This window comes from Pseudophryne corroboree, chromosome 1 (assembly GCF_028390025.1).
Source record: "Pseudophryne corroboree isolate aPseCor3 chromosome 1, aPseCor3.hap2, whole genome shotgun sequence".
NCBI classification, from domain to species: Eukaryota; Metazoa; Chordata; class Amphibia; order Anura; family Myobatrachidae; genus Pseudophryne; species Pseudophryne corroboree.
This window is the reverse complement of record NC_086444.1, coordinates 790,031,518-790,053,737: the sequence shown is the minus strand read 5'-3', so window position 1 is coordinate 790,053,737 and position 22,220 is coordinate 790,031,518. Positions and strand designations below refer to the sequence as shown.

The following is a 22,220-nucleotide window of genomic DNA, read 5'->3' as shown; positions in this document are numbered from 1 at the left end:
TGTCCCCCGTATTTTTTGCACCAGCACCAGGCGCAGAGCCCGGTGCTGGTTTTAAAAATACGGGGGATCCCCTGTCAGTTTTTCCCCCGGATTTTTAAAACCAGGACCGGCTTGAAGAGCCCGGGGCTGGTTATGCTTTGGAGGGGGGACCCCACGCAATTTTTTTTCGGGTTTTTTCCCGTTTTTTAAAAATCTAATCAAAATCCGTCAAATCGGCCGTTTTTCGACAGCGGGACTGTCGAATCCGTTTTTTATTGAATATGTTGAATTCCGGCACCCACTTGCCGGAATTCGACGGTCAAATTGTGTCAAATTAAAAAACGGGCGAAAAATTGCCGCGATTCGCCGGCAATTGCATATACCCCTATGTCTATTAATATTTGCGATGAAGAGATATGCCTTTATTTTAATTATATGTGGTTTTTTTTAGGGTTTTTTCCGTGAAATCTCCTGCATTAGGGCTATTAGTACATAGCAATAATTCACTACATTTCTACATAATTTTATGAAAAAAGGCCCCTAAGTCTTTACTCTTTACTCTCTTACTGTAATGTAAAGATCCATAAACACTGTGGGGTAAATTTAGTAAGATGGGAGTTCTATTTAAGATGGAATGTTGCCCATAGCAACCAATCAGATTCCAGATATTATCTTCTAGAAGGTGCTAGATAAATGAGAAGTAGAATATGATTGGTTGCTATGGGCAACATCCCATCTTAAATAGAACTCCCGTCTTAGTAAATTTACCCCTGTATGTACTACAGGTTGAGTATCCCATATCCAAATATTCCGAAATACGAAATATTCCGAAATACAGACTTTTTTGAGTGAGAGTGAGATAGTGAAACCTTTGTTTTCTGATGGCTCATTGTACACAAATTTTGTTTAATACACAAAGTTATTAAAAAATATTATATTAAATGACCTTCAGGCTGTGTGTATAAGGTGTATATGAAACATACATGAATTGTGTGTATGTACACACACTTTGTTTAATGCACAAAGTTATAAAAAATATTGGCTAAAATGACCTTCCGGCTGTGTGTATAAGGTGTATATGAAACATAAATGCGTTCTGTGCTTAGACTTAGGTCCCATCACCATGATATCTCATTATGGTATGCAATTATTCCAAAATACGGAAAAATCCCATATCCAAAATACCTCTGGTCCCAAGCCTTTGGATAAGGGATACTCAACCTGTATATGTAATATTTGAAAAACTACTGATAAATATAATAAAAGTGCAGTCCTTTAATAATTGAATTAGCCAAAGTTAATATGATAGAGAGTAATACTCAAATTGTTCTTATACTGACTGCAATGGATTGTGACAAATAACCTTCACCAGTGGTCACCACATTTTTTTGAGTCATGGCGCACTAGAGTATCAGAATTTTAATGGAACCCCTAGGCCAAGAGTTTCCTATTCAGAAATTCAGAAAAAAATATAAAATTAAGTAAATTGTGATTATATATCATCCTTGGGTTCAGTTGTGTGGCGAGGGACAGGATTTGCTTCTGTTTGTCCACATATTTTATGATTGACAGCCACCAGCACTGGTTTTGCCTATTACATTGACCATAAATAATTTGATTTGGTTCTGGACACCCAACCTGTGGAACCACAGCAAGTAGCCTGTATCACCCTAGGGAACCACTGACCTACAGTATTGTACAATAACTGTACAAGCCACATTATTACTTATTTAAGCAGGCTGTAATATTATAAAACTTACTGATAACAGAGTACTCATTAATAACACTATCAATCTACTGTTTGCAGGCACAGTGCACGCAGCTAAACCTGAGGCTTATGTTCCGCCTCAGCAGTGTGTGCCTAGTGGCCAAGATGAGCTGATAATGCTGCAAGAACAGGTGAAATTGGGAATTATCAGTATGGATGAAGCGCTTCAAAAATTCCACCAGTGGCAGAAAGAAAAAAGTGGTCTAGACCTCCTTCAACAGGTACAAAGGCATAAAAGCATTTATCTAATAGTTTATAGGTTTGCAGAGATAAAATTGCTATAATGCTTGTGAAAATTAGAAATCCAGAATTCAACTACTCAATTTATCAGGGCCTATTCACCTGGTGCAGACAGTCCTAGTAACTGTACAATATACAGTACATTCACACAATCTCTGTAATGGAATATCTGGGTCAGTGAAACATCATTAAAAACATTTGTCAATGAAAGAGTCATACATGCAATATTGAGCTATTTTAGTGCACTTCACAGCCAGTTTGGTAATACTGCATTTCAGAATGATATAAATATAATTATATGGGAATTACTTACTATATTATTAACACAATAAACACGGTGTAGCATAAAAAGCTGTGCGCCTATAAGAATTTTAAGGCTAAGCTTGGAGAGTGATAAAGTGGAGAGAGATAAAGTAGCACAGCCTGTAGCATGACAGAAGCTGATTAGTTGGTACTTTATGTCTCTCCACTTTATCTCTGTCCAAGCTTTGAAATATCTAGCCCTTGGTACTATGGGACTGATTTATCAAGCAGTGAAAAGAGTGGAGAAGTGGACCAGTGGAAAAGTTGCCCATAGAAACCAATCAGCTTCCACCTTTCATTTTATATATGTTAGAAATGCTACTTCCAAGATGATTGGTTGCTATGGGCAACTTAACCCATGGCCCACGTCTCCACTGCTTGATACATGAACCCCTAAATCTGGAAAATGCTTACAAATAACATGAAATTCTTCAGTACGCGATTCCAGGAAGAAGCACTATTTAAATACAATACCAATAATTATTCAAGTTGTAGTATTCAGCATAGTGATTTTAATTAAGCAAAATTGTGTTTGAGTGGAGTTACTCATTAATATTGCTCTGGCAGAGTTAGTTACCAATATAATTTCACTCACAAAATAAAATAAATTGCAGCCATTGTTACCGTTAGCTTAAACCCCATTATCCAGAAGATCTCAAAAAGGTAAAGATGATAAGAATTGCTGCTGTTCTGTAATGATGTCATACATGCTGACATTATGCTGAGCATCTTCAAGTATAATGTTTACATGGTGCACTGCTAAACAATTAATAGGGAATGAATCACCTAGCAGCATGTGGAAAGTAGGAGTACTTGTTAAATTTAATTTATTACATTTTAGACTTTGTGCTACAAATTACATAAAATCTCTTTTTCAGAAAATCCCAAATCTCAAGCATTCCGGATATTTCCAGAAGTTTTCTTTTCTTTGTTAATTCAACCAACTTTGGGGCCTATGAATCAAAGCTTTGAGAGAGATAAATTACTAACCAGTCAGCTCCTGACATTTTTCAAACACAGCCTGTAACATGGCAGTTAGGAGCAAATTACTTCAGGGTCCATGTACTAAGCTTTGGAGAGAGATAAAGTGGGTGGAGAAAAAGTACCAAACAATCAGCTCCTAATTGCCATGTCACAGGCTGTGTTTGAAAAATGAAGGTTAGAAGCTGTCTCTCTCCACTTATCTTTCTCCAAGCTTAGGTAGAATTACTTCACTAACGGGGGGAGAGGCTTGGCAGCATCAGGATAGGATGTGTTTTGCAGGAGCTCTGTTTTTTTGGGGGGGCTTTTTGGACCCCTAAACCCCATCTACAGCTGCCGTTTCCACTCCATTTAGTGTACCTGCCCTTGCCTCACCTGTTATCCTGCTGGGGTTTGTGTTTGCGAATCCGGGAGAGACCTCCTGTCTCTCTGCGGGTTGTGGCCTTCCCCTCACCCACAAGCCGGGGACTCAATTTTGCAGCCCTTCCCAGATCTTCGGTCCCGTTGGTGTTGTCCCTGGCTGGAATCGGGACGCCTGGATCCGCATCTGCCCGGTGATCTCTCCCCCTCTACCAGACGCCCGACTGCTGAGTTGCACTGGGCCGCCCAAGGGGGCCGCTGACCGCCCGCACGCTGAGAGACGGGAACTGGCGACCACCATCTTGGAAGCCCGGCTCTCCGCTTCTGACGGGGCTCCGTCTCATCAAGTGCCTGCCGCCTCTCTGGATCGCCTCCACGAAGGCTCAGCTGCGAGGACCCGCTCCCCTCTGCTCTCCAGACGCTTCACACTGTAGTGTCCGCAGGCTGTTGGAGGATGCCGCCGGTGGGCCATTTGGAGGGGAGGTGAGATACAGGGGCCTAATCCTGACCTGGGTGGCACAGTACAGTACGGGGATTATTAACCCACGGCTGTGGGACGCCCTATACAAAGTATTTTCCCTGCCCTGCTGAGCCCAGGAAATTAGCTACATATGAACGGTGGCTGTGAGCTGCAAAACCACCTATATGTCTAACCTGGTGTAGTGCTAATTGTGGGTCTGTCTCTGGCCCCCCGTGTCATTCTGGACCCCTTCCCACCTGCGGACCCCCTAACGTACCGGGAGCACCGAAGTCTAGGCAGCTCCTTTCTGTGTCCACCTCAGCCACGGTCCGTCTGTTACGCTTATACCTATTAGAGATGAGCGGGTTCGGTTTCTCTGAATCCGAACCCGCCAGAACTTCATGTTTTTTTTCACGGGTCCGAGCGACTCGGATCTTCCCGCCTTGCTCGGTTAACCCGAGCGCGCCCGAACGTCATCATGACGCTGTCGGATTCTCGCGAGGCTCGGATTCTATCGCGAGACTCGGATTCTATATAAGGAGCCGCGCGTCGCCGCCATTTTCACACGTGCATTGAGATTGATAGGGAGAGGACGTGGCTGGCGTCCTCTCCGTTTAGAATAGATTAGAGAGACACTTGATTTACTAATTTTGGGGAGCATTAGGAGTACTCAGTACAGTGCAGAGTTTTGCTGATAGTGACCACCAGTTTTATTTATAATCCGTTCTCTGCCTGAAAAAAGCGATACACAGCACACAGTGACTCAGTCACATACCATATCTGTGTGCACTGCTCAGGCTCAGGCCAGTGTGCTGCATCATCTATTATCTATATATAATATTATATATATCTGTCTGACTGCTCAGCTCACACAGCTTATAATTGTGGGGGAGACTGGGGAGCACTACTGCAGTGCCAGTTATAGGTTATAGCAGGAGCCAGGAGTACATAATATATTATATAGTGAGTGACCACCAGACACACAGTGCAGTTTATTTAATATATCCGTTCTCTGCCTGAAAAAAGCGATACACACAGTGACTCAGTCAGTCACATACCATATCTGTGTGCACTGCTCAGGCTCAGGCCAGTGTGCTGCATCATCTATATATATTATATATCTGTCTGACTGCTCAGCTCACACAGCTTATAATTGTGGGGGAGACTGGGGAGCACTACTGCAGTGCCAGTTATAGGTTATAGCAGGAGCCAGGAGTACATAATATTATATTAAAACAGTGCACACTTTTGCTGCAGGAGTGCCACTGCCAGTGTGACTAGTGACCAGTGACCTGACCACCAGTATATATAATATTAGTAGTATACTATCTCTTTATCAACCAGTCTATATTAGCAGCAGACACAGTACAGTGCGGTAGTTCACGGCTGTGGCTACCTCTGTGTCGGCACTCGGCAGCCCGTCCATAATTGTATATACCACCTAACCGTGGTTTTTTTTTCTTTCTTTATAGTCATACTAGTTACGAGTATACTATCTCTTTATCAACCAGTCTATATTAGCAGCAGACACAGTACAGTGCGGTAGTTCACGGCTGTGGCTACCTCTGTGTCGGCACTCGGCAGCCCGTCCATAATTGTATATACCACCTAACCGTGGTTTTTTTTTCTTTCTTTATACATACATACTAGTTACGAGTATACTATCTCTTTATCAACCAGTCTATATTAGCAGCAGACACAGTACAGTGCGGTAGTTCACGGCTGTGGCTACCTCTGTGTCGGCACTCGGCAGCCCGTCCATAATTGTATATACCACCTAACCGTGGTTTTTTTTTCTTTCTTTATACATACATACTAGTTACGAGTATACTATCTCTTTATCAACCAGTCTATATATTAGCAGCAGACACAGTACAGTGCGGTAGTTCACGGCTGTGGCTACCTCTGTGTCGGCACTCGGCAGCCCGTCCATAATTGTATATACCACCTAACCGTGGTTTTTTTTTCTTTCTTTATACATACATACTAGTTACGAGTATACTATCTCTTTATCAACCAGTCTATATATTAGCAGCAGACACAGTACAGTGCGGTAGTTCACGGCTGTGGCTACCTCTGTGTCGGCACTCGGCAACCCGTCCATAATTGTATATACCACCTAACCGTGGTTTTTTTTTCTTTCTTTATACATACATACTAGTTACGAGTATACTATCTCTTTATCAACCAGTCTATATTAGCAGCAGACACAGTACAGTGCGGTAGTTCACGGCTGTGGCTACCTCTGTGTCGGCACTCGGCAGCCCGTCCATAATTGTATATACCACCTAACCGTGGTTTTTTTTTCTTTCTTTATACATACATACTAGTTACGAGTATACTATCTCTTTATCAACCAGTCTATATTAGCAGCAGACACAGTACAGTGCGGTAGTTCACGGCTGTGGCTACCTCTGTGTCGGCACTCGGCAGCCCGTCCATAATTGTATATACCACCTAACCGTGGTTTTTTTTTCTTTCTTTATACATACATACTAGTTACGAGTATACTATCTCTTTATCAACCAGTCTATATATTAGCAGCAGACACAGTACAGTGCGGTAGTTCACGGCTGTGGCTACCTCTGTGTCGGCACTCGGCAGCCCGTCCATAATTGTATATACCACCTAACCGTGGTTTTTTTTTCTTTCTTTATAGTCATACTAGTTACGAGTATACTATCTCTTTATCAACCAGTCTATATTAGCAGCAGACACAGTACAGTGCGGTAGTTCACGGCTGTGGCTACCTCTGTGTCGGCACTCGGCAGCCCGTCCATAATTGTATATACCACCTAACCGTGGTTTTTTTTTCTTTCTTTATACATACATACTAGTTACGAGTATACTATCTCTTTATCAACCAGTCTATATATTAGCAGCAGACACAGTACAGTGCGGTAGTTCACGGCTGTGGCTACCTCTGTGTCGGCACTCGGCAGCCCGTCCATAATTGTATATACCACCTAACCGTGGTTTTTTTTTCTTTCTTTATACATACATACTAGTTACGAGTATACTATCTCTTTATCAACCAGTCTATATATTAGCAGCAGACACAGTACAGTGCGGTAGTTCACGGCTGTGGCTACCTCTGTGTCGGCACTCGGCAGCCCGTCCATAATTGTATATACCACCTAACCGTGGTTTTTTTTTCTTTCTTTATACATACATACTAGTTACGAGTATACTATCTCTTTATCAACCAGTCTATATTAGCAGCAGACACAGTACAGTGCGGTAGTTCACGGCTGTGGCTACCTCTGTGTCGGCACTCGGCAGCCCGTCCATAATTGTATATACCACCTAACCGTGGTTTTTTTTTCTTTCTTTATACATACATACTAGTTACGAGTATACTATCTCTTTATCAACCAGTCTATATTAGCAGCAGACACAGTACAGTGCGGTAGTTCACGGCTGTGGCTACCTCTGTGTCGGCACTCGGCAGCCCGTCCATAATTGTATATACCACCTAACCGTGGTTTTTTTTTCTTTCTTTATACATACATACTAGTTACGAGTATACTATCTCTTTATCAACCAGTCTATATATTAGCAGCAGACACAGTACAGTGCGGTAGTTCACGGCTGTGGCTACCTCTGTGTCGGCACTCGGCAGCCCGTCCATAATTGTATACTAGTATCCAATCCATCCATCTCCATTGTTTACCTGAGGTGCCTTTTAGTTGTGCCTATTAAAATATGGAGAACAAAAATGTTGAGGTTCCAAAATTAGGGAAAGATCAAGATCCACTTCCACCTCGTGCTGAAGCTGCTGCCACTAGTCATGGCCGAGACGATGAAATGCCAGCAACGTCGTCTGCCAAGGCCGATGCCCAATGGCATAGTACAGAGCATGTCAAAACCAAAACACCAAATATCAGTAAAAAAAGGACTCCAAAACCTAAAATAAAATTGTCGGAGGAGAAGCGTAAACTTGCCAATATGCCATTTACCACACGGAGTGGCAAGGAACGGCTGAGGCCCTGGCCTATGTTCATGGCTAGTGGTTCAGCTTCACATGAGGATGGAAGCACTCAGCCTCTCGCTAGAAAAATGAAAAGACTCAAGCTGGCAAAAGCAGCACAGCAAAGAACTGTGCATTCTTCGAAATCCCAAATCCACAAGGAGAGTCCAATTGTGTCGGTTGCGATGCCTGACCTTCCCAACACTGGACGTGAAGAGCATGCGCCTTCCACCATTTGCACGCCCCCTGCAAGTGCTGGAAGGAGCACCCGCAGTCCAGTTCCTGATAGTCAGATTGAAGATGTCAGTGTTGAAGTACACCAGGATGAGGAGGATATGGGTGTTGCTGGCGCTGGGGAGGAAATTGACCAGGAGGATTCTGATGGTGAGGTGGTTTGTTTAAGTCAGGCACCCGGGGAGACACCTGTTGTCCGTGGGAGGAATATGGCCGTTGACATGCCAGGTGAAAATACCAAAAAAATCAGCTCTTCGGTGTGGAGGTATTTCACCAGAAATGCGGACAACAGGTGTCAAGCCGTGTGTTCCCTTTGTCAAGCTGTAATAAGTAGGGGTAAGGACGTTAACCACCTCGGAACATCCTCCCTTATACGTCACCTGCAGCGCATTCATAATAAGTCAGTGACAAGTTCAAAAACTTTGGGTGACAGCGGAAGCAGTCCACTGACCAGTAAATCCCTTCCTCTTGTAACCAAGCTCACGCAAACCACCCCACCAACTCCCTCAGTGTCAATTTCCTCCTTCCCCAGGAATGCCAATAGTCCTGCAGGCCATGTCACTGGCAATTCTGACGAGTCCTCTCCTGCCTGGGATTCCTCCGATGCATCCTTGCGTGTAACGCCTACTGCTGCTGGCGCTGCTGTTGTTGCCGCTGGGAGTCGATGGTCATCCCAGAGGGGAAGTCGTAAGCCCACTTGTACTACTTCCAGTAAGCAATTGACTGTTCAACAGTCCTTTGCGAGGAAGATGAAATATCACAGCAGTCATCCTACTGCAAAGCGGATAACTGAGGCCTTGACAACTATGTTGGTGTTAGACGTGCGTCCGGTATCCGCCGTTAGTTCACAGGGAACTAGACAATTTATTGAGGCAGTGTGCCCCCGTTACCAAATACCATCTAGGTTCCACTTCTCTAGGCAGGCGATACCGAGAATGTACACGGATGTCAGAAAAAGACTCACCAGTGTCCTAAAAAATGCAGTTGTACCCAATGTCCACTTAACCACGGACATGTGGACAAGTGGAGCAGGGCAGGGTCAGGACTATATGACTGTGACAGCCCACTGGGTAGATGTATGGACTCCCGCCGCAAGAACAGCAGCGGCGGCACCAGTAGCAGCATCTCGCAAACGCCAACTCTTTCCTAGGCAGGCTACGCTTTGTATCACCGCTTTCCAGAATACGCACACAGCTGAAAACCTCTTACGGCAACTGAGGAAGATCATCGCGGAATGGCTTACCCCAATTGGACTCTCCTGTGGATTTGTGGCATCGGACAACGCCAGCAATATTGTGTGTGCATTAAATATGGGCAAATTCCAGCACGTCCCATGTTTTGCACATACCTTGAATTTGGTGGTGCAGAATTTTTTAAAAAACGACAGGGGCGTGCAAGAGATGCTGTCGGTGGCCAGAAGAATTGCGGGACACTTTCGGCGTACAGGCACCACGTACAGAAGACTGGAGCACCACCAAAAACTACTGAACCTGCCCTGAATTCAACCCTCTATATGCTTCAGAGGTTGGAGGAGCAGCAAAAGGCCATTCAAGCCTATACAATTGAGCACGATATAGTAGGTGGAATGCACCTGTCTCAAGTGCAGTGGAGAATGATTTCAACGTTGTGCAAGGTTCTGATGCCCTTTGAACTTGCCACACGTGAAGTCAGTTCAGACACTGCCAGCCTGAGTCAGGTCATTCCCCTCATCAGGCTTTTGCAGAAGAAGCTGGAGGCATTGAAGAAGGAGCTAAAAGGGAGCGATTCCGCTAGGCATGTGGGACTTGTGGATGCAGCCCTTAATTCGCTTAACAAGGATTCACGGGTGGTCAATCTGTTGAAATCAGAGCACTACATTTTGGCCACCGTGCTCGATCCTAGATTTAAAGCCTACCTTGGATCTCTCTTTCCGGCAGACACAGGTCTGCTGGGGTTGAAAGACCTGCTGGTGACAAAATTGTCAAGTCAAGCGGAACGCGACCTGTCAACATCTCCTCCTTCACATTCTCCCGCAACTGGGGGTGCGAGGAAAAGGCTCAGAATTCCGAGCCCACCCGCTGGCGGTGATGCAGGGCAGTCTGGAGCGACTGCTGATGCTGACATCTGGTCCGGACTGAAGGACCTGACAACGATTACGGACATGTCGTCTACTGTCACTGCATATGATTCTCTCAACATTGATAGAATGGTGGAGGATTATATGAGTGACCGCATCCAAGTAGGCACGTCACACAGTCCGTACTTATACTGGCAGGAAAAAGAGGCAATTTGGAGGCCCTTGCACAAACTGGCTTTATTCTACCTAAGTTGCCCTCCCACAAGTGTGTACTCCGAAAGAGTGTTTAGTGCCGCCGCTCACCTTGTCAGCAATCGGCGTACGAGGTTACATCCAGAAAATGTGGAGAAGATGATGTTCATTAAAATGAATTATAATCAATTCCTCCGCGGAGACATTGACCAGCAGCAATTGCCTCCACAAAGTACACAGGGAGCTGAGATGGTGGATTCCAGTGGGGACGAATTGATAATCTGTGAGGAGGGGGATGTACACGGTGATATATCGGAGGGTGAAGATGAGGTGGACATCTTGCCTCTGTAGAGCCAGTTTGTGCAAGGAGAGATTAATTGCTTCTTTTTTGGGGGGGGTCCAAACCAACCCGTCATATCAGTCACAGTCGTGTGGCAGACCCTGTCACTGAAATGATGGGTTGGTTAAAGTGTGCATGTCCTGTTTTGTTTATACAACATAAGGGTGGGTGGGAGGGCCCAAGGACAATTCCATCTTGCACCTCTTTTTTCTTTTCTTTTTCTTTGCATCATGTGCTGATTGGGGAGGGTTTTTTGGAAGGGACATCCTGCGTGACACTGCAGTGCCACTCCTAGATGGGCCCGGTGTTTGTGTCGGCCACTAGGGTCGCTAATCTTACTCACACAGTCAGCTACTTCATTGCGCCTCTTTTTTTCTTTGCGTCATGTGCTGTTTGGGGAGGGTTTTTTGGAAGGGACATCCTGCGTGACACTGCAGTGCCACTCCTAGATGGGCCCGGTGTTTGTGTCGGCCACTAGGGTCGCTAATCTTACTCACACAGCTACCTCATTGCGCCTCTTTTTTTCTTTGCGTCATGTGCTGTTTGGGGAGGGTTTTTTGGAAGGGACATCCTGCGTGACACTGCAGTGCCACTCCTAGATGGGCCCGGTGTTTGTGTCGGCCACTAGGGTCGCTTATCTTACTCACACAGCGACCTCGGTGCAAATTTTAGGACTAAAAATAATATTGGCCCTCATTCCGAGTTGTTCGCTCGGAGTTTTTCAACGCATCGCAGTGAGAATTCTCATAGTGCGCATGCGCAATGTTCGCACTGCGACTGCGCCAAGTAACTTTGCTATGAAGAAAGTAAGTTTACTCACGGCTTTTTCTTCGCTCCGACGTTCGCATTGTGATTGACAGGAAATGGGTGTTACTGGGCGGATGCACGGCGTTTTAGGGGCGTGTGGCTGGAAACGCTACCGTTTCCGGAAAAAACGCAGGAGTGGCCGTGGAAACGGTGGGTGTGCCTGGGCGAACGCTGGGTGTGTTTATGACGTCAGCCAGGAACGAAAAGCACTGAACTGATCGCACAGGCAGAGTAAGTCTGAAGCTACTCAAAAACTGCTAACTCGTTTGTGATCGCAATATTGCGCATACATCGGTCGCACATTTAAGAAGCTAAGATTCACTCCCAGTAGGCGGCGGCTTAGCGTGTGTAACTCTGCTACATTCGCCTTGCGAGCGAACAACTCGGAATGAGGGCCATTGTGAGGTGTGAGGTATTCAGAATAGACTGAAAATGAGTGTAAATTATGGTTTTTGAGGTTAATAATACTTTGGGATCAAAATGACCCCCAAATTCTATGATTTAAGCTGTTTTTTAGTGTTTTTTGAAAAAAACACCCGAATCCAAAACACACCCGAATCCGACAAAAAAAATTCGGTGAGGTTTTGCCAAAACGCGTTCGAACCCAAAACACGGCCGCGGAACCGAACACAAAACCAAAACACAAAACCCGAAAAATTTCAGGCGCTCATCTCTAATACCTATTAGCCTCTGCTTCTGTGACGCCCTCTGTGTTTGGCAAGGTTAGACGGCTGACTGCCTGAGGAGACCTTCCGTATGCAATGGCTGCCTTTTACTATTACTGATGACCTTTTCTCCATGGGTCTCCTGCCCTGAACCGAGACTTTTATGTCGCTTGGGTTGATGACCCTCCTACTTATGTGATAACCACAGCACACTAGCCCTAGTACAAAGCCTTCCGGCCTTCATCTGCGATCTCCCTTTCTGTACTGCACTGATATTTTCTCTCAACATGCCGTCGAGAAGAGGGGGTAAAACCCCCAAGAGGCCCGCACCTATACAATTTCCTAAAACCTCTGCCTCGAGTCAAAAATCATCTACTATGACCTCAACGGGTTCCTTAACACCTTCAAACCTATCTCAGTCTCCTGCTCTGCATGCATCAAGAGATCTGGGTTTGGATTTTGACCCCCAGGCTCCCCTTACCACCCAAACGATGCTCAAAATGTTCTCTGCCTTTTGCGTGGATATCATGGCCCTCATTCCGAGCTGTTCACTCGCAAGCTGCTTTTAGCAGCTTTGCACACGCTAAGCCGCCGCCTACTGGGAGTGAATCTTAGCATAGTAAAATTGCGAACGGAAGATTAGCAGAATTGCGAATAGACACTTCTTAGCAGTTTCTGAGTAGCTCCACACTTACTCGGCAACTGCGATCAGTTCAGTCAGTTTCGTTCCTGGTTTGACGTCACAAACACTCCCAGCGTTCGCCCAGACACTCCCCCGTTTCTTCAGACACTCCCGCGTTTTTCCCAGAAACGGCAGCGTTTTTTCACACACACCCATAAAACTGCCAGTTTCCGCCCAGAAACACCCACTTCCTGTCAATCACATTACGATCACCAGAACGAAGAAAAAAACTCGTAATGCCGTGAGTAAAATTCCTAACTGCATAGCAAATTTACTTGGCGCAGTCGCAGTGCGAACATTGCGCATGCGCAATTAGCGGAAAATCGATGCGATGCGAAGAAAATTACCGAGCGAACAACTCGGAATGACCACCCATGTCTGAAGTGGATTCCTCAATTCAGTCACTCAGGGCTGATTTAGTGAGCATTGCAGGACGCACTGAACATCTCAAGGATAAAATGCAGGAGCTAGTGTCATCTCATAACGATCTGCTCACCTCACATTCTGATTTACAAAATGATGTCTCCTCGCTACGTGAAAAGATAGCCGGTTTGGAGGACAGATCGAGGAGAAACAATCTCAAGATTAGAGGTGTACCTGACTCGGTGGCTCCGGCAGAACTGAGAGATTATGTTACCAAATTGTTCCGGTAGCTTCTCCCAGCTGCGTAACAGCAAGGTTTGCTTATTGACCGTGTCCACCGCTTACCCAAACCACGTGGTGGATTCTCATCTAGTTTCCCGAGGGCCACTTTGTTGAGGGTTCCCTTTTTTTCATATTAAGGAGGATATCCTCAGGACCACTCGACAAGCAGAGGACTCTGACGCTATGGGAGGCTTACAAATTTACCCTGACCTGTCCCAATTTACTCTGGATAAGAGACGGGTATTCCGCCCGATTACGATCGCGCTCAGGGATAACAACATCCAGTATAGATGGGCATTCCCGGTCAAGCTGATCATTAGATATGACTCTTCATCATGTATAATCTCCACATTTGAAGCCGGAATAAAGCTGATAGACGACTGGGACATTCGTATCACGCACTCTAAGGTTGCTTCGCCGACCCCAGTGTCGGATACCTGAAATCTGACACTATTGTGTTGTTTGTTTTCTTTTGATTGATACTCTGAGTGCATTCATTAGTCCAGATGGTTTTTATAGAGGCCCTCTGTTGAATATATACTAGTTCCACTGTTTCTCCTCAGATTTCGCATTTCTGTGTTTTGAGTCCCTATGGGCTTTTATAGTTTCCGTAGTCGTTTGCTCCCTGTTAGGAACGAGGTCCGGGACTGATTTCATGGTTCTCTTTTTCTGTTGATTAATATACCTAGGCGAGTCAATTTGTGACTCTGGGTACTACTATTCTATTGTATGATGTATAGCCCACTAACTCGTGCCTCAGTTGACCGAGGTGGCTGGTGTGCTGTGTTTGTTGCGTTTACTAGTTCTGTTTTCCTCGACAACTCTGGTTTATGGTGTGAGTGAGACCCTTTAGAGCCCATTCTCCCAATGGTTTTTGCTTTGCCACCATGTTTTTTCTGTGGCAAACATTGTGGCCCTGAATACAGGGCTTTTTCTTTTTTTCTCTTCTTTTCTTTCCTCTTTGCCACTTTTGCTCTTTCTTCTCCCTCTCCCCCCCTGTTCCTGTTCCCCTTTGTAAAGTCCAAATTCATTTCTGACTATACCATGATTGAACTTGATCTCCTGATCCATCCTAATGGTTACGTTTTATTCTTTGAATGTACATGGCCTGAATTCCCCTTGTAAGAGACGCCAAGCCTTGGAGACTTTTCATAAGGAAAGAGCTAGGGTTGTTGGCATCCAGGAAACGCATTTCCAGACCTCTGCCCCTCCTACTCTCCATAATCTTTGATTCCCGGTAGGTTACTTTGCAAATGGCCCCTTTAAGAAAAACGTGGTAGCTCATTTATTTCACAACTCTATCCATTTTGACCTGTATTCTCAAATTTCTGATAAAGAGGTAAAGTATTTGATTCTAGTTGGGAAACTGGAGGATGTTGAAGTTACGCTTGTCTCCCTGTACGCCCCAAATACTAGTCAAATTCCTTTCTTACGTAAGTTGTTTACTAACGTCCACAAGGTTCAGAAGGGTAGGCTAGTTGTTATGGGTGATTTCAACCTGGTCCCTGATGAAAAGCTCGATAAATCCCCTCCTCCCCCATAGTCCCCTTCGAGGGTCTCATCCCCAGTCTAAGTTGGGCCATCTACTGGTGGAGTTTGATTTATATGATGCTTGGCACAAACAATTTCCTACAGTTAAAGACTACACCTTTTTCTCCCATGTCCACAACTGCATAGATTTGATAGTTGTAGATAAGTGGTCCCTACAACGTTCGGCTAGGTCGACCATCTCGCCAGTCACTTGGTCAGACCATGCGGCGGTGACATGGTCATGGAAAACCGCTCCTTCTCAGTTCTTTCCTAGACCTTGGAGACTACCGGAGTATATTTTGAAGTCTCCAGAAGCATCTTCCTCTATCGCTGCTGCATTATCTTTGCACTTGGCAACTAACTCCTCTTTGGATACGTCCATTCCTGTGCATTGGTGCGCCTTAAAGGCGGTTCTGCAGGGTGCCATTATCCAAACAGGGGCTAGATTGAAAAGACAATATTTGTCTCAACAAGAAGCTTTGGAGACACAACTCCTTCAGGCAGAATCTCTTAATAGATCCCGACCCTCTCGCCGTTTGAAACGCGAAATAATCTCAATTAGGAACCAGCTTCAAAACTTATTTTTAAGCCGCATGCAACAGGCCTACGCTAAACTTCAACAGAAATTTTATTCTTTAGGTAATAAATCCGGTAAATTCTTAGCTCACAAATTACGATTGCGTCAAACTAGAAATAGGATCAAATGCATTCGAACTCCAGACGCCCGAAAGTTGTTGAACCCGTCAGGATATAGCGAATGCCTTTGCAAAGTTTTATACCAACCTGTATAATTTAGCCTTAGATCCCGATAGTATCCAGCCCACTCCCTCCTTGATCTCCTCCTTTTTAGACGACCTGCAATTTCCCCAGTTATCTTTAAGTGAGGCGGACTCCCTTAGTGCACCTTGGTCTTCGGAGGAAATAGCGTTGGTCATCAAATCTTTGCCACTGGCGAAGGCCCCTGGCCCGGATGGTTTTACCAACTCCTTCTACAAGCAATATGCTTCGGATCTTATTCCGTCGCTCTCTGCTCTTTATAATCATGCTACCGAGTATGGTTCTCTCCCAGAGGAACTGTTACAAGCTCGTAATGTTACAATCCCCAAACCGGGAAAGGACCCGTCCCTCTGTCAGAATTATAGACCAATCGCCCTGCTCAACACAGATCTAAAAAATTGTTCTAAACTAATTGCAAATAGGCTATCTCCCCTCATCCCTAGTTTGATCCATCCGGACCAGGTAGGTTTCATGGGAGGATGTCAGGCATCAGATAATACGAGGAGAGCCTTTGACCTTGCCGAATAGATCTCTCATGAAAGGGTCGAGGCAATCTTCCTTTCCCTAGACGCTGAGAAAGCATTTGACAGGCTGCATTGGGGCTTTCGCTACGATACTTTATCTAGATTCGGCTTACGGGGCCCCATCATATCCTCAATTTCGGCACTGTATAGCTCCTCTACTGCTGTGGTGTTTAGTAACAGTTTTACTTCTTCACCCTTTAATATCTCTAACGGAACCAGGCAGGGGTTCCCTCTGTCTCCTCTTATGTATATTTTAGCAATAGAACCCCTCGCACTGGTGATACGCCAAGCCTCCACTTTCCCGGGTATAAGCGTGGGTTCATCTCGCCATAAGATCAGTCTATTTGCTGACGATGTCTTCCTATTTGTGACGAAACCTATGACTGTATTGCCGATCCTCCATGGGATTATAGACCAATTCGGCTCAGCGTCGTTCTATAAGTTGAACAAGGCCAAAATGGAGGCTTTGCCATTTAATTTGGACTCCATGCAGCATTCCGCTCTTCAACTCCGCTATAAATATAACTGGAAGAAGGACTTTTGTTATCTATCTTGGTATTAATATCCCTAATTCCCTATCTACTGTAACAGAAATTAATTATACCCCGATGCTATCCCAGATAGACTCTTTATGTAAATCTTGGTTTAGTTTGGAGATATCTTGGTTGGCCAGAATTGCTGCTTTTAGCCACGGCTAATGTATCTTTTCCGAGCAATCCCCTACATTGTTCCCATGAAAATTATAAGTCGAATTCACTCATTGATTTTAAATTATATCTGGAAGAACATACCCCCCCGAATTGCAAACAAGCGCTTAATGAGACCGAGGGAATTTGGAGGGCTGAACATACCTGACTTAAGAAAATATAAATTTGCTTGTATTGTGGCCCAAATAAGTGACTGGTCCCTACCTTCAGGCAGGAAACAGTGGGTGGATTTAGAGAGACATCTATACACCCGCATTCCCTTACTTGACCTACTGTGGGTCCTGACCCAACAGAGGCCCCCCTCACGCTTTACCTCACGGGCTATTGCTGACTCCCTCATTGCGTGGGATTCCCCTAAATCTGTCTCTCTCCCTTCCCGAAAGCTCTCCCTTATTGCTCTATCGAAATTAATTCCAGACCTAAACCTTACTACATGGATCTCTTGTTGTATTGATTCCATCTCTGAGCTCATAGATGGTATAGCGATTACTCCGTTTAGTGTCCTGCAGCGGCAATACCATCTCCCCACTCGAGAATTGTTTTCATATAATCATATTGTGCATTGGCTATCTTGCTCCTTTTGATCTTCAGGTCCAATACTCTTGCCTCCTCCTAATATATTGGCGAAACTCGCTTTGGGTTATTGCAAAAGCTCTATTAAGTTTTGGTACTCTGGTGCTCAGGAGGTTGATTGGGGGGAAAAATCTAGCATTCAACTTAAATGGGAGAAGGACTTGGGATGCTCCCTCTCACAGCAGCAATGGGGGTCGAACTTTTTATCATCCCATAGGATGTCTAAATGTAACAACCACGTAGAAATGCATTTTAAAATTACTGAATGGCCTCTATTTTACCCCTGCCAAATTACATAAAATCTGGCCTATGGTCTCCAATTTATGTTGGAGGAATTGCTCAGAAGTAGCTGACATCTTTCATGTATTTTGGTCATGCCCGAAATTACGACAGCTGTGGAGAGAGGTATTTGCGTTGGCCTCGAATGTTATCCATACACCTCTGCAGGAACTGCCCACATTAGCGTTATTACATATTTACCCAAATGATATAGCAAATGGGGATCATTATGTTTTAGGTAATATTTTTATTGCTACCAGAGCTGCTATAGCTGAGGATTGGAAGAGCCCCTCCCCGCCCTCACTACTTAACATTATTCTGAAAATACAGCATTCTTTTCAGATGGAGACCATGGGACTCCCATACTCCTCTAGATCTAATTCCCCGATGGTTAAGTGGTCCCGCTGGCAAGCGTATTCGATCTCGATTGATGGGGCTACTCTGTTATTTGATTTGAGTTAATTATATGCAGTACATGGGGGATTATGTGTGATTTCATGTACTGCGATATGTGTTTGGGGCTATGTCCTCCCTCCGGATTTGCTCCTGCTATGATACATCATATTGTATATGTATGTTTTCTATTTATATTTAAGTTTGTGTCTTTTTTTATATTTGAACTTGCTTCACCCTCCCCTACCCTTCCCTATTGCCCTCCTTCTTCTTTTCTGCATCCCCCTCCCCCTTCCGGGTTAATCGGAACAAAACCTTTAATAAAAATTATTATGGATAAAAAAAGAATTAGGTATGACTTATCCGGCGCTGTTGTCTAGATGGTGTCAGATGCAATATCCTGGTCTGTTTTTCTCTCAAGTGGATTTAACACCAGGTTACCATCATGATCTGGTTGTAGTAGTAAACAACAGAGAGGCAACAACTGCTCCAAAAAGCCCACACAGAAGATTGACACAGTAAGCTACAGAGCCCACCAGTAGCACAGTTATGGCTAGTTTAGCCAGCAGAGTGAACAGGGGGTATCCAGGAGGATGAGCAACTCCAAGCTCATACGCGGCTGTGATGAGCTCCCCCCGTCAGAGTGGACAGCGGGAGCCGGCAAACTGTGAGTTTCTGCAGACAGATGAAACTGCAGTCATACCTAATTCTGTTTGTTGCACATTGTGGTGGAGGGGAATCCTCCTTTATATGGTATTAGACAAGTTGGGCTGCAGATTGTTCATTGAGCGCACTTGGGTCCAGTTTCACTTTCTTTCGTTGCTACAAAAAAAAAATGACTTCACTAACTTTCATTTATCTCCACTAATAGAGATGAATTCCCAGAGAGGAGTTGCACCTGATCAGTTCAGGGGGCAGGGCCAGGCTGCACATCATTAAGCCCCATCCCCATTGCAGCAAAATGCTGCAAATCATGGGTCTATGGGAAGGGGACAAAGCTAAAATGACATGATTGGCATAATTTTTGCATTGCCCCCTCCCTACGTGCTCGCTATTCCTGTAATTATTTCCCCATCCTGCCCATGCTTGTCTACTTTGAAAACTAGTTTCAGGGAGATTATAGTTGGTAGTAGAATGTGCCATGTAAAGTGTGGCATGCTATTGAGGGGGCATGTCATGCTCTACCCAAAGGGAGTGTTTATCACAACACATGGGCGTATATGTATGCTGGTTACGAGATATTTCTATATAACATTAGTAACCATATCATCTGGGAAATTTTGCATTTATTGATACTAACAGTGCTGTCTGCAATACTGGATTTCTTGTTTGCAACTATTCACTGTGTTAGTTCTTTCTTCTTATTCAGCACAATATATATGATAAATTCCAAATACAATTTGGCTTTGTGTGATTTCTTACTTTAATGATCATCGCTTTGTAAAAAAATGGATTTAATTTTTTTTTGTTGTATTGTCTTTTTTGTGTGTTTAACTAAAGATTACTAATAATACACCCCACAGCTAACACACATTAGCACCAGCCGCAGATGCTGAGATAGGAAGACATAGATCACAGGGGTCAGGCTAGCTTTAGTTTATTCTTCCGGGGATCCCACAAGGATTTACTGAGAGTTGACATCAGAGCCTAGAGAGAAGTCATAGTGACAACAACAAATCACTGTCCTTGTCCGGAAATTCCTTGGTGGTCCCTGGCTGCAGTGAAGAATCCAAAGAATTGGAAAATTTGATTTGATTTATAATGCAGGGCAGCAGGAGATAAGAACAGCAAGAATGTTAATACTTTTATCTAACACATTATATGATAACTGAAGAAAAACATTACTCTGATGTTATGTAATGTATTCTGTATTGATTGTGATGAGATAAACATGTGTTGAAATAGTTATGTAAATTCTCATACATTTTTTTATTTTTAGAAAAAGCTGCAGCAGCAGCATGATAATATTATTGGAGATACACCAGATGTTGATAAAGTATATGGTAAGGCCTGAAAGGCATTGCATTTATTCTTGGGGTTATTCAGTTCTCTTTGATACGTTGCTGCGATTTCCAGTTGATCACATTACTGCTTACTATATTATGGAATTATCCCCACTTTTTCTGAACACTTTTATAGAGCGTGAAGAAAAACTAGCAAAGCAACAGTACTTCAGTACAGAGTGCCTCATGATCACTGCAAACTGAATTGCCTCCTGTTTTTTTAAAAGATGATATATCATATATATCATTTTGCGTCATATATTCATATCACGCAAAATGACTAAGGGGGAGATTTATTAAACAGCAGTTTTGTGGAACCACAATTCTTTGTCGTTTTTTCTTTCAGTTTAAAAAGCCAGACTGACGTAAAGTAGCCAGAATATATTGTACAAAGAATCACTTCCAAATTTGTAATTCAAAATTGATCAAACTACCAGATTAATGAGGTGGTTGTAACAGACACAAGGGATGATTCAGAGATGAACACAGATGGCTGCATATGTAGCCAGATCTGTGTTCATCTCTGCACAGGCTGGGGCTGCGAAGCACAGGGCAAGGCCACCCAGCATGTGTAAGACTACCCCCCCCCCCCCCCCCCAATGCATCCGCAATTAGATATTGCGGAGGCATAGGATCTAAGGTTGACTTGACCCCTGGGAGCGCACCCATGCCCTCATAACACTCAACAATGCCATATTTGCCCACTACGCCACATATATAAACAGTGTTATTGAGAGGGGATTACCTCACGTGTATATACTTGATTTGATGGCTGTGTGAGTAGATGAGGGAATTATTGAATAAGGAAAAATATAACAGCAGCCTACTGCATGATAAATTGTGTGAGCAGACATTTAAAACAATTAGAAGTGATATAAATTCTGCAGCAAGAGAGTGTCAATTAATCTCCTATATATTTGCCCAGATCTGTGACTCTGTGACTCATTTCCTAACGCTGGGCAGAGTCACAATGCTGGGCAGAGTCAGAGTCATAGAGTCACAGATCTGCCCAAATATATAGGGGGATGGTATGCTGAATGCATGCACAGCACGCAGGAGGGACACTGACAGGTCACACATACAGCGCCCTCTCTTCGCTTCACACCGTGCCCGGCTAGCTGTGTGTCTGTGTGACCCTCACTGATGAGAACCTATCCGAACTCTATTCATACACTGTCTATGCTCTGCTGCTCCCATACAGGGTCGATACCACCGGCTCCTGCCTGCCTCCCTGATAATCCCTCACCAGGAGGCCAGGAGCCATAACCCCCTCTGGTTCTCCCCATAGTTACCGGTATCCCGGTGATGCTCCACCGCCTCCTCCTTATCCCTCATACACCAAGTGTAGGGCGCAAGCCCAGCACCGAGCACGTGACTGCACAGCCTGCGGCCATTGGCCCTGGGAGCAGCGCGAGGCCCCGTCCCCCTACTCCTACTGCATGCAGAGGGGACTGGTGCACCTGATGCGTGCGGTCGTGCGGAGGGTTGCATGCACGGCGTGCCCGGGTTTCTGCACCTGACGGATCGGATGGTGTAGAGAGAGGACACAGCTGCCCCTGTTCCTCATTGTACCAACACTCCTCTTTCTGTCTAATTACACCATATACCTCTTCATGCGGGTATATCTATACCACATGCATCCTTATCCGTGTCCTATATATTGTTAAAAATAAAATTACAGTTATAGGTCCTGGGACAGTAACATCCATCTGAAAGTTTTCAGTGTAATACAGTAACATGGTTTATATATAG

At 44.5% G+C, this 22,220-nt stretch overlaps 1 protein-coding gene across 1 annotated transcript in view; it reads left to right on the top strand.

Annotated features, from left to right (window-relative positions):
• BANK1 (B cell scaffold protein with ankyrin repeats 1) overlaps positions 1–22,220 on the top strand; it is a 1,166,863-nt gene that overhangs the window by 1,103,008 nt on the left and 41,635 nt on the right. The window contains exons 16-17 of the mRNA XM_063918381.1: positions 1,787–1,968; positions 20,405–20,468. Of these exons, the coding sequence (XP_063774451.1) occupies positions 1,787–1,968; positions 20,405–20,468 (246 nt within the window). The remainder of the gene's footprint in view (positions 1–1,786; positions 1,969–20,404; positions 20,469–22,220) is intronic.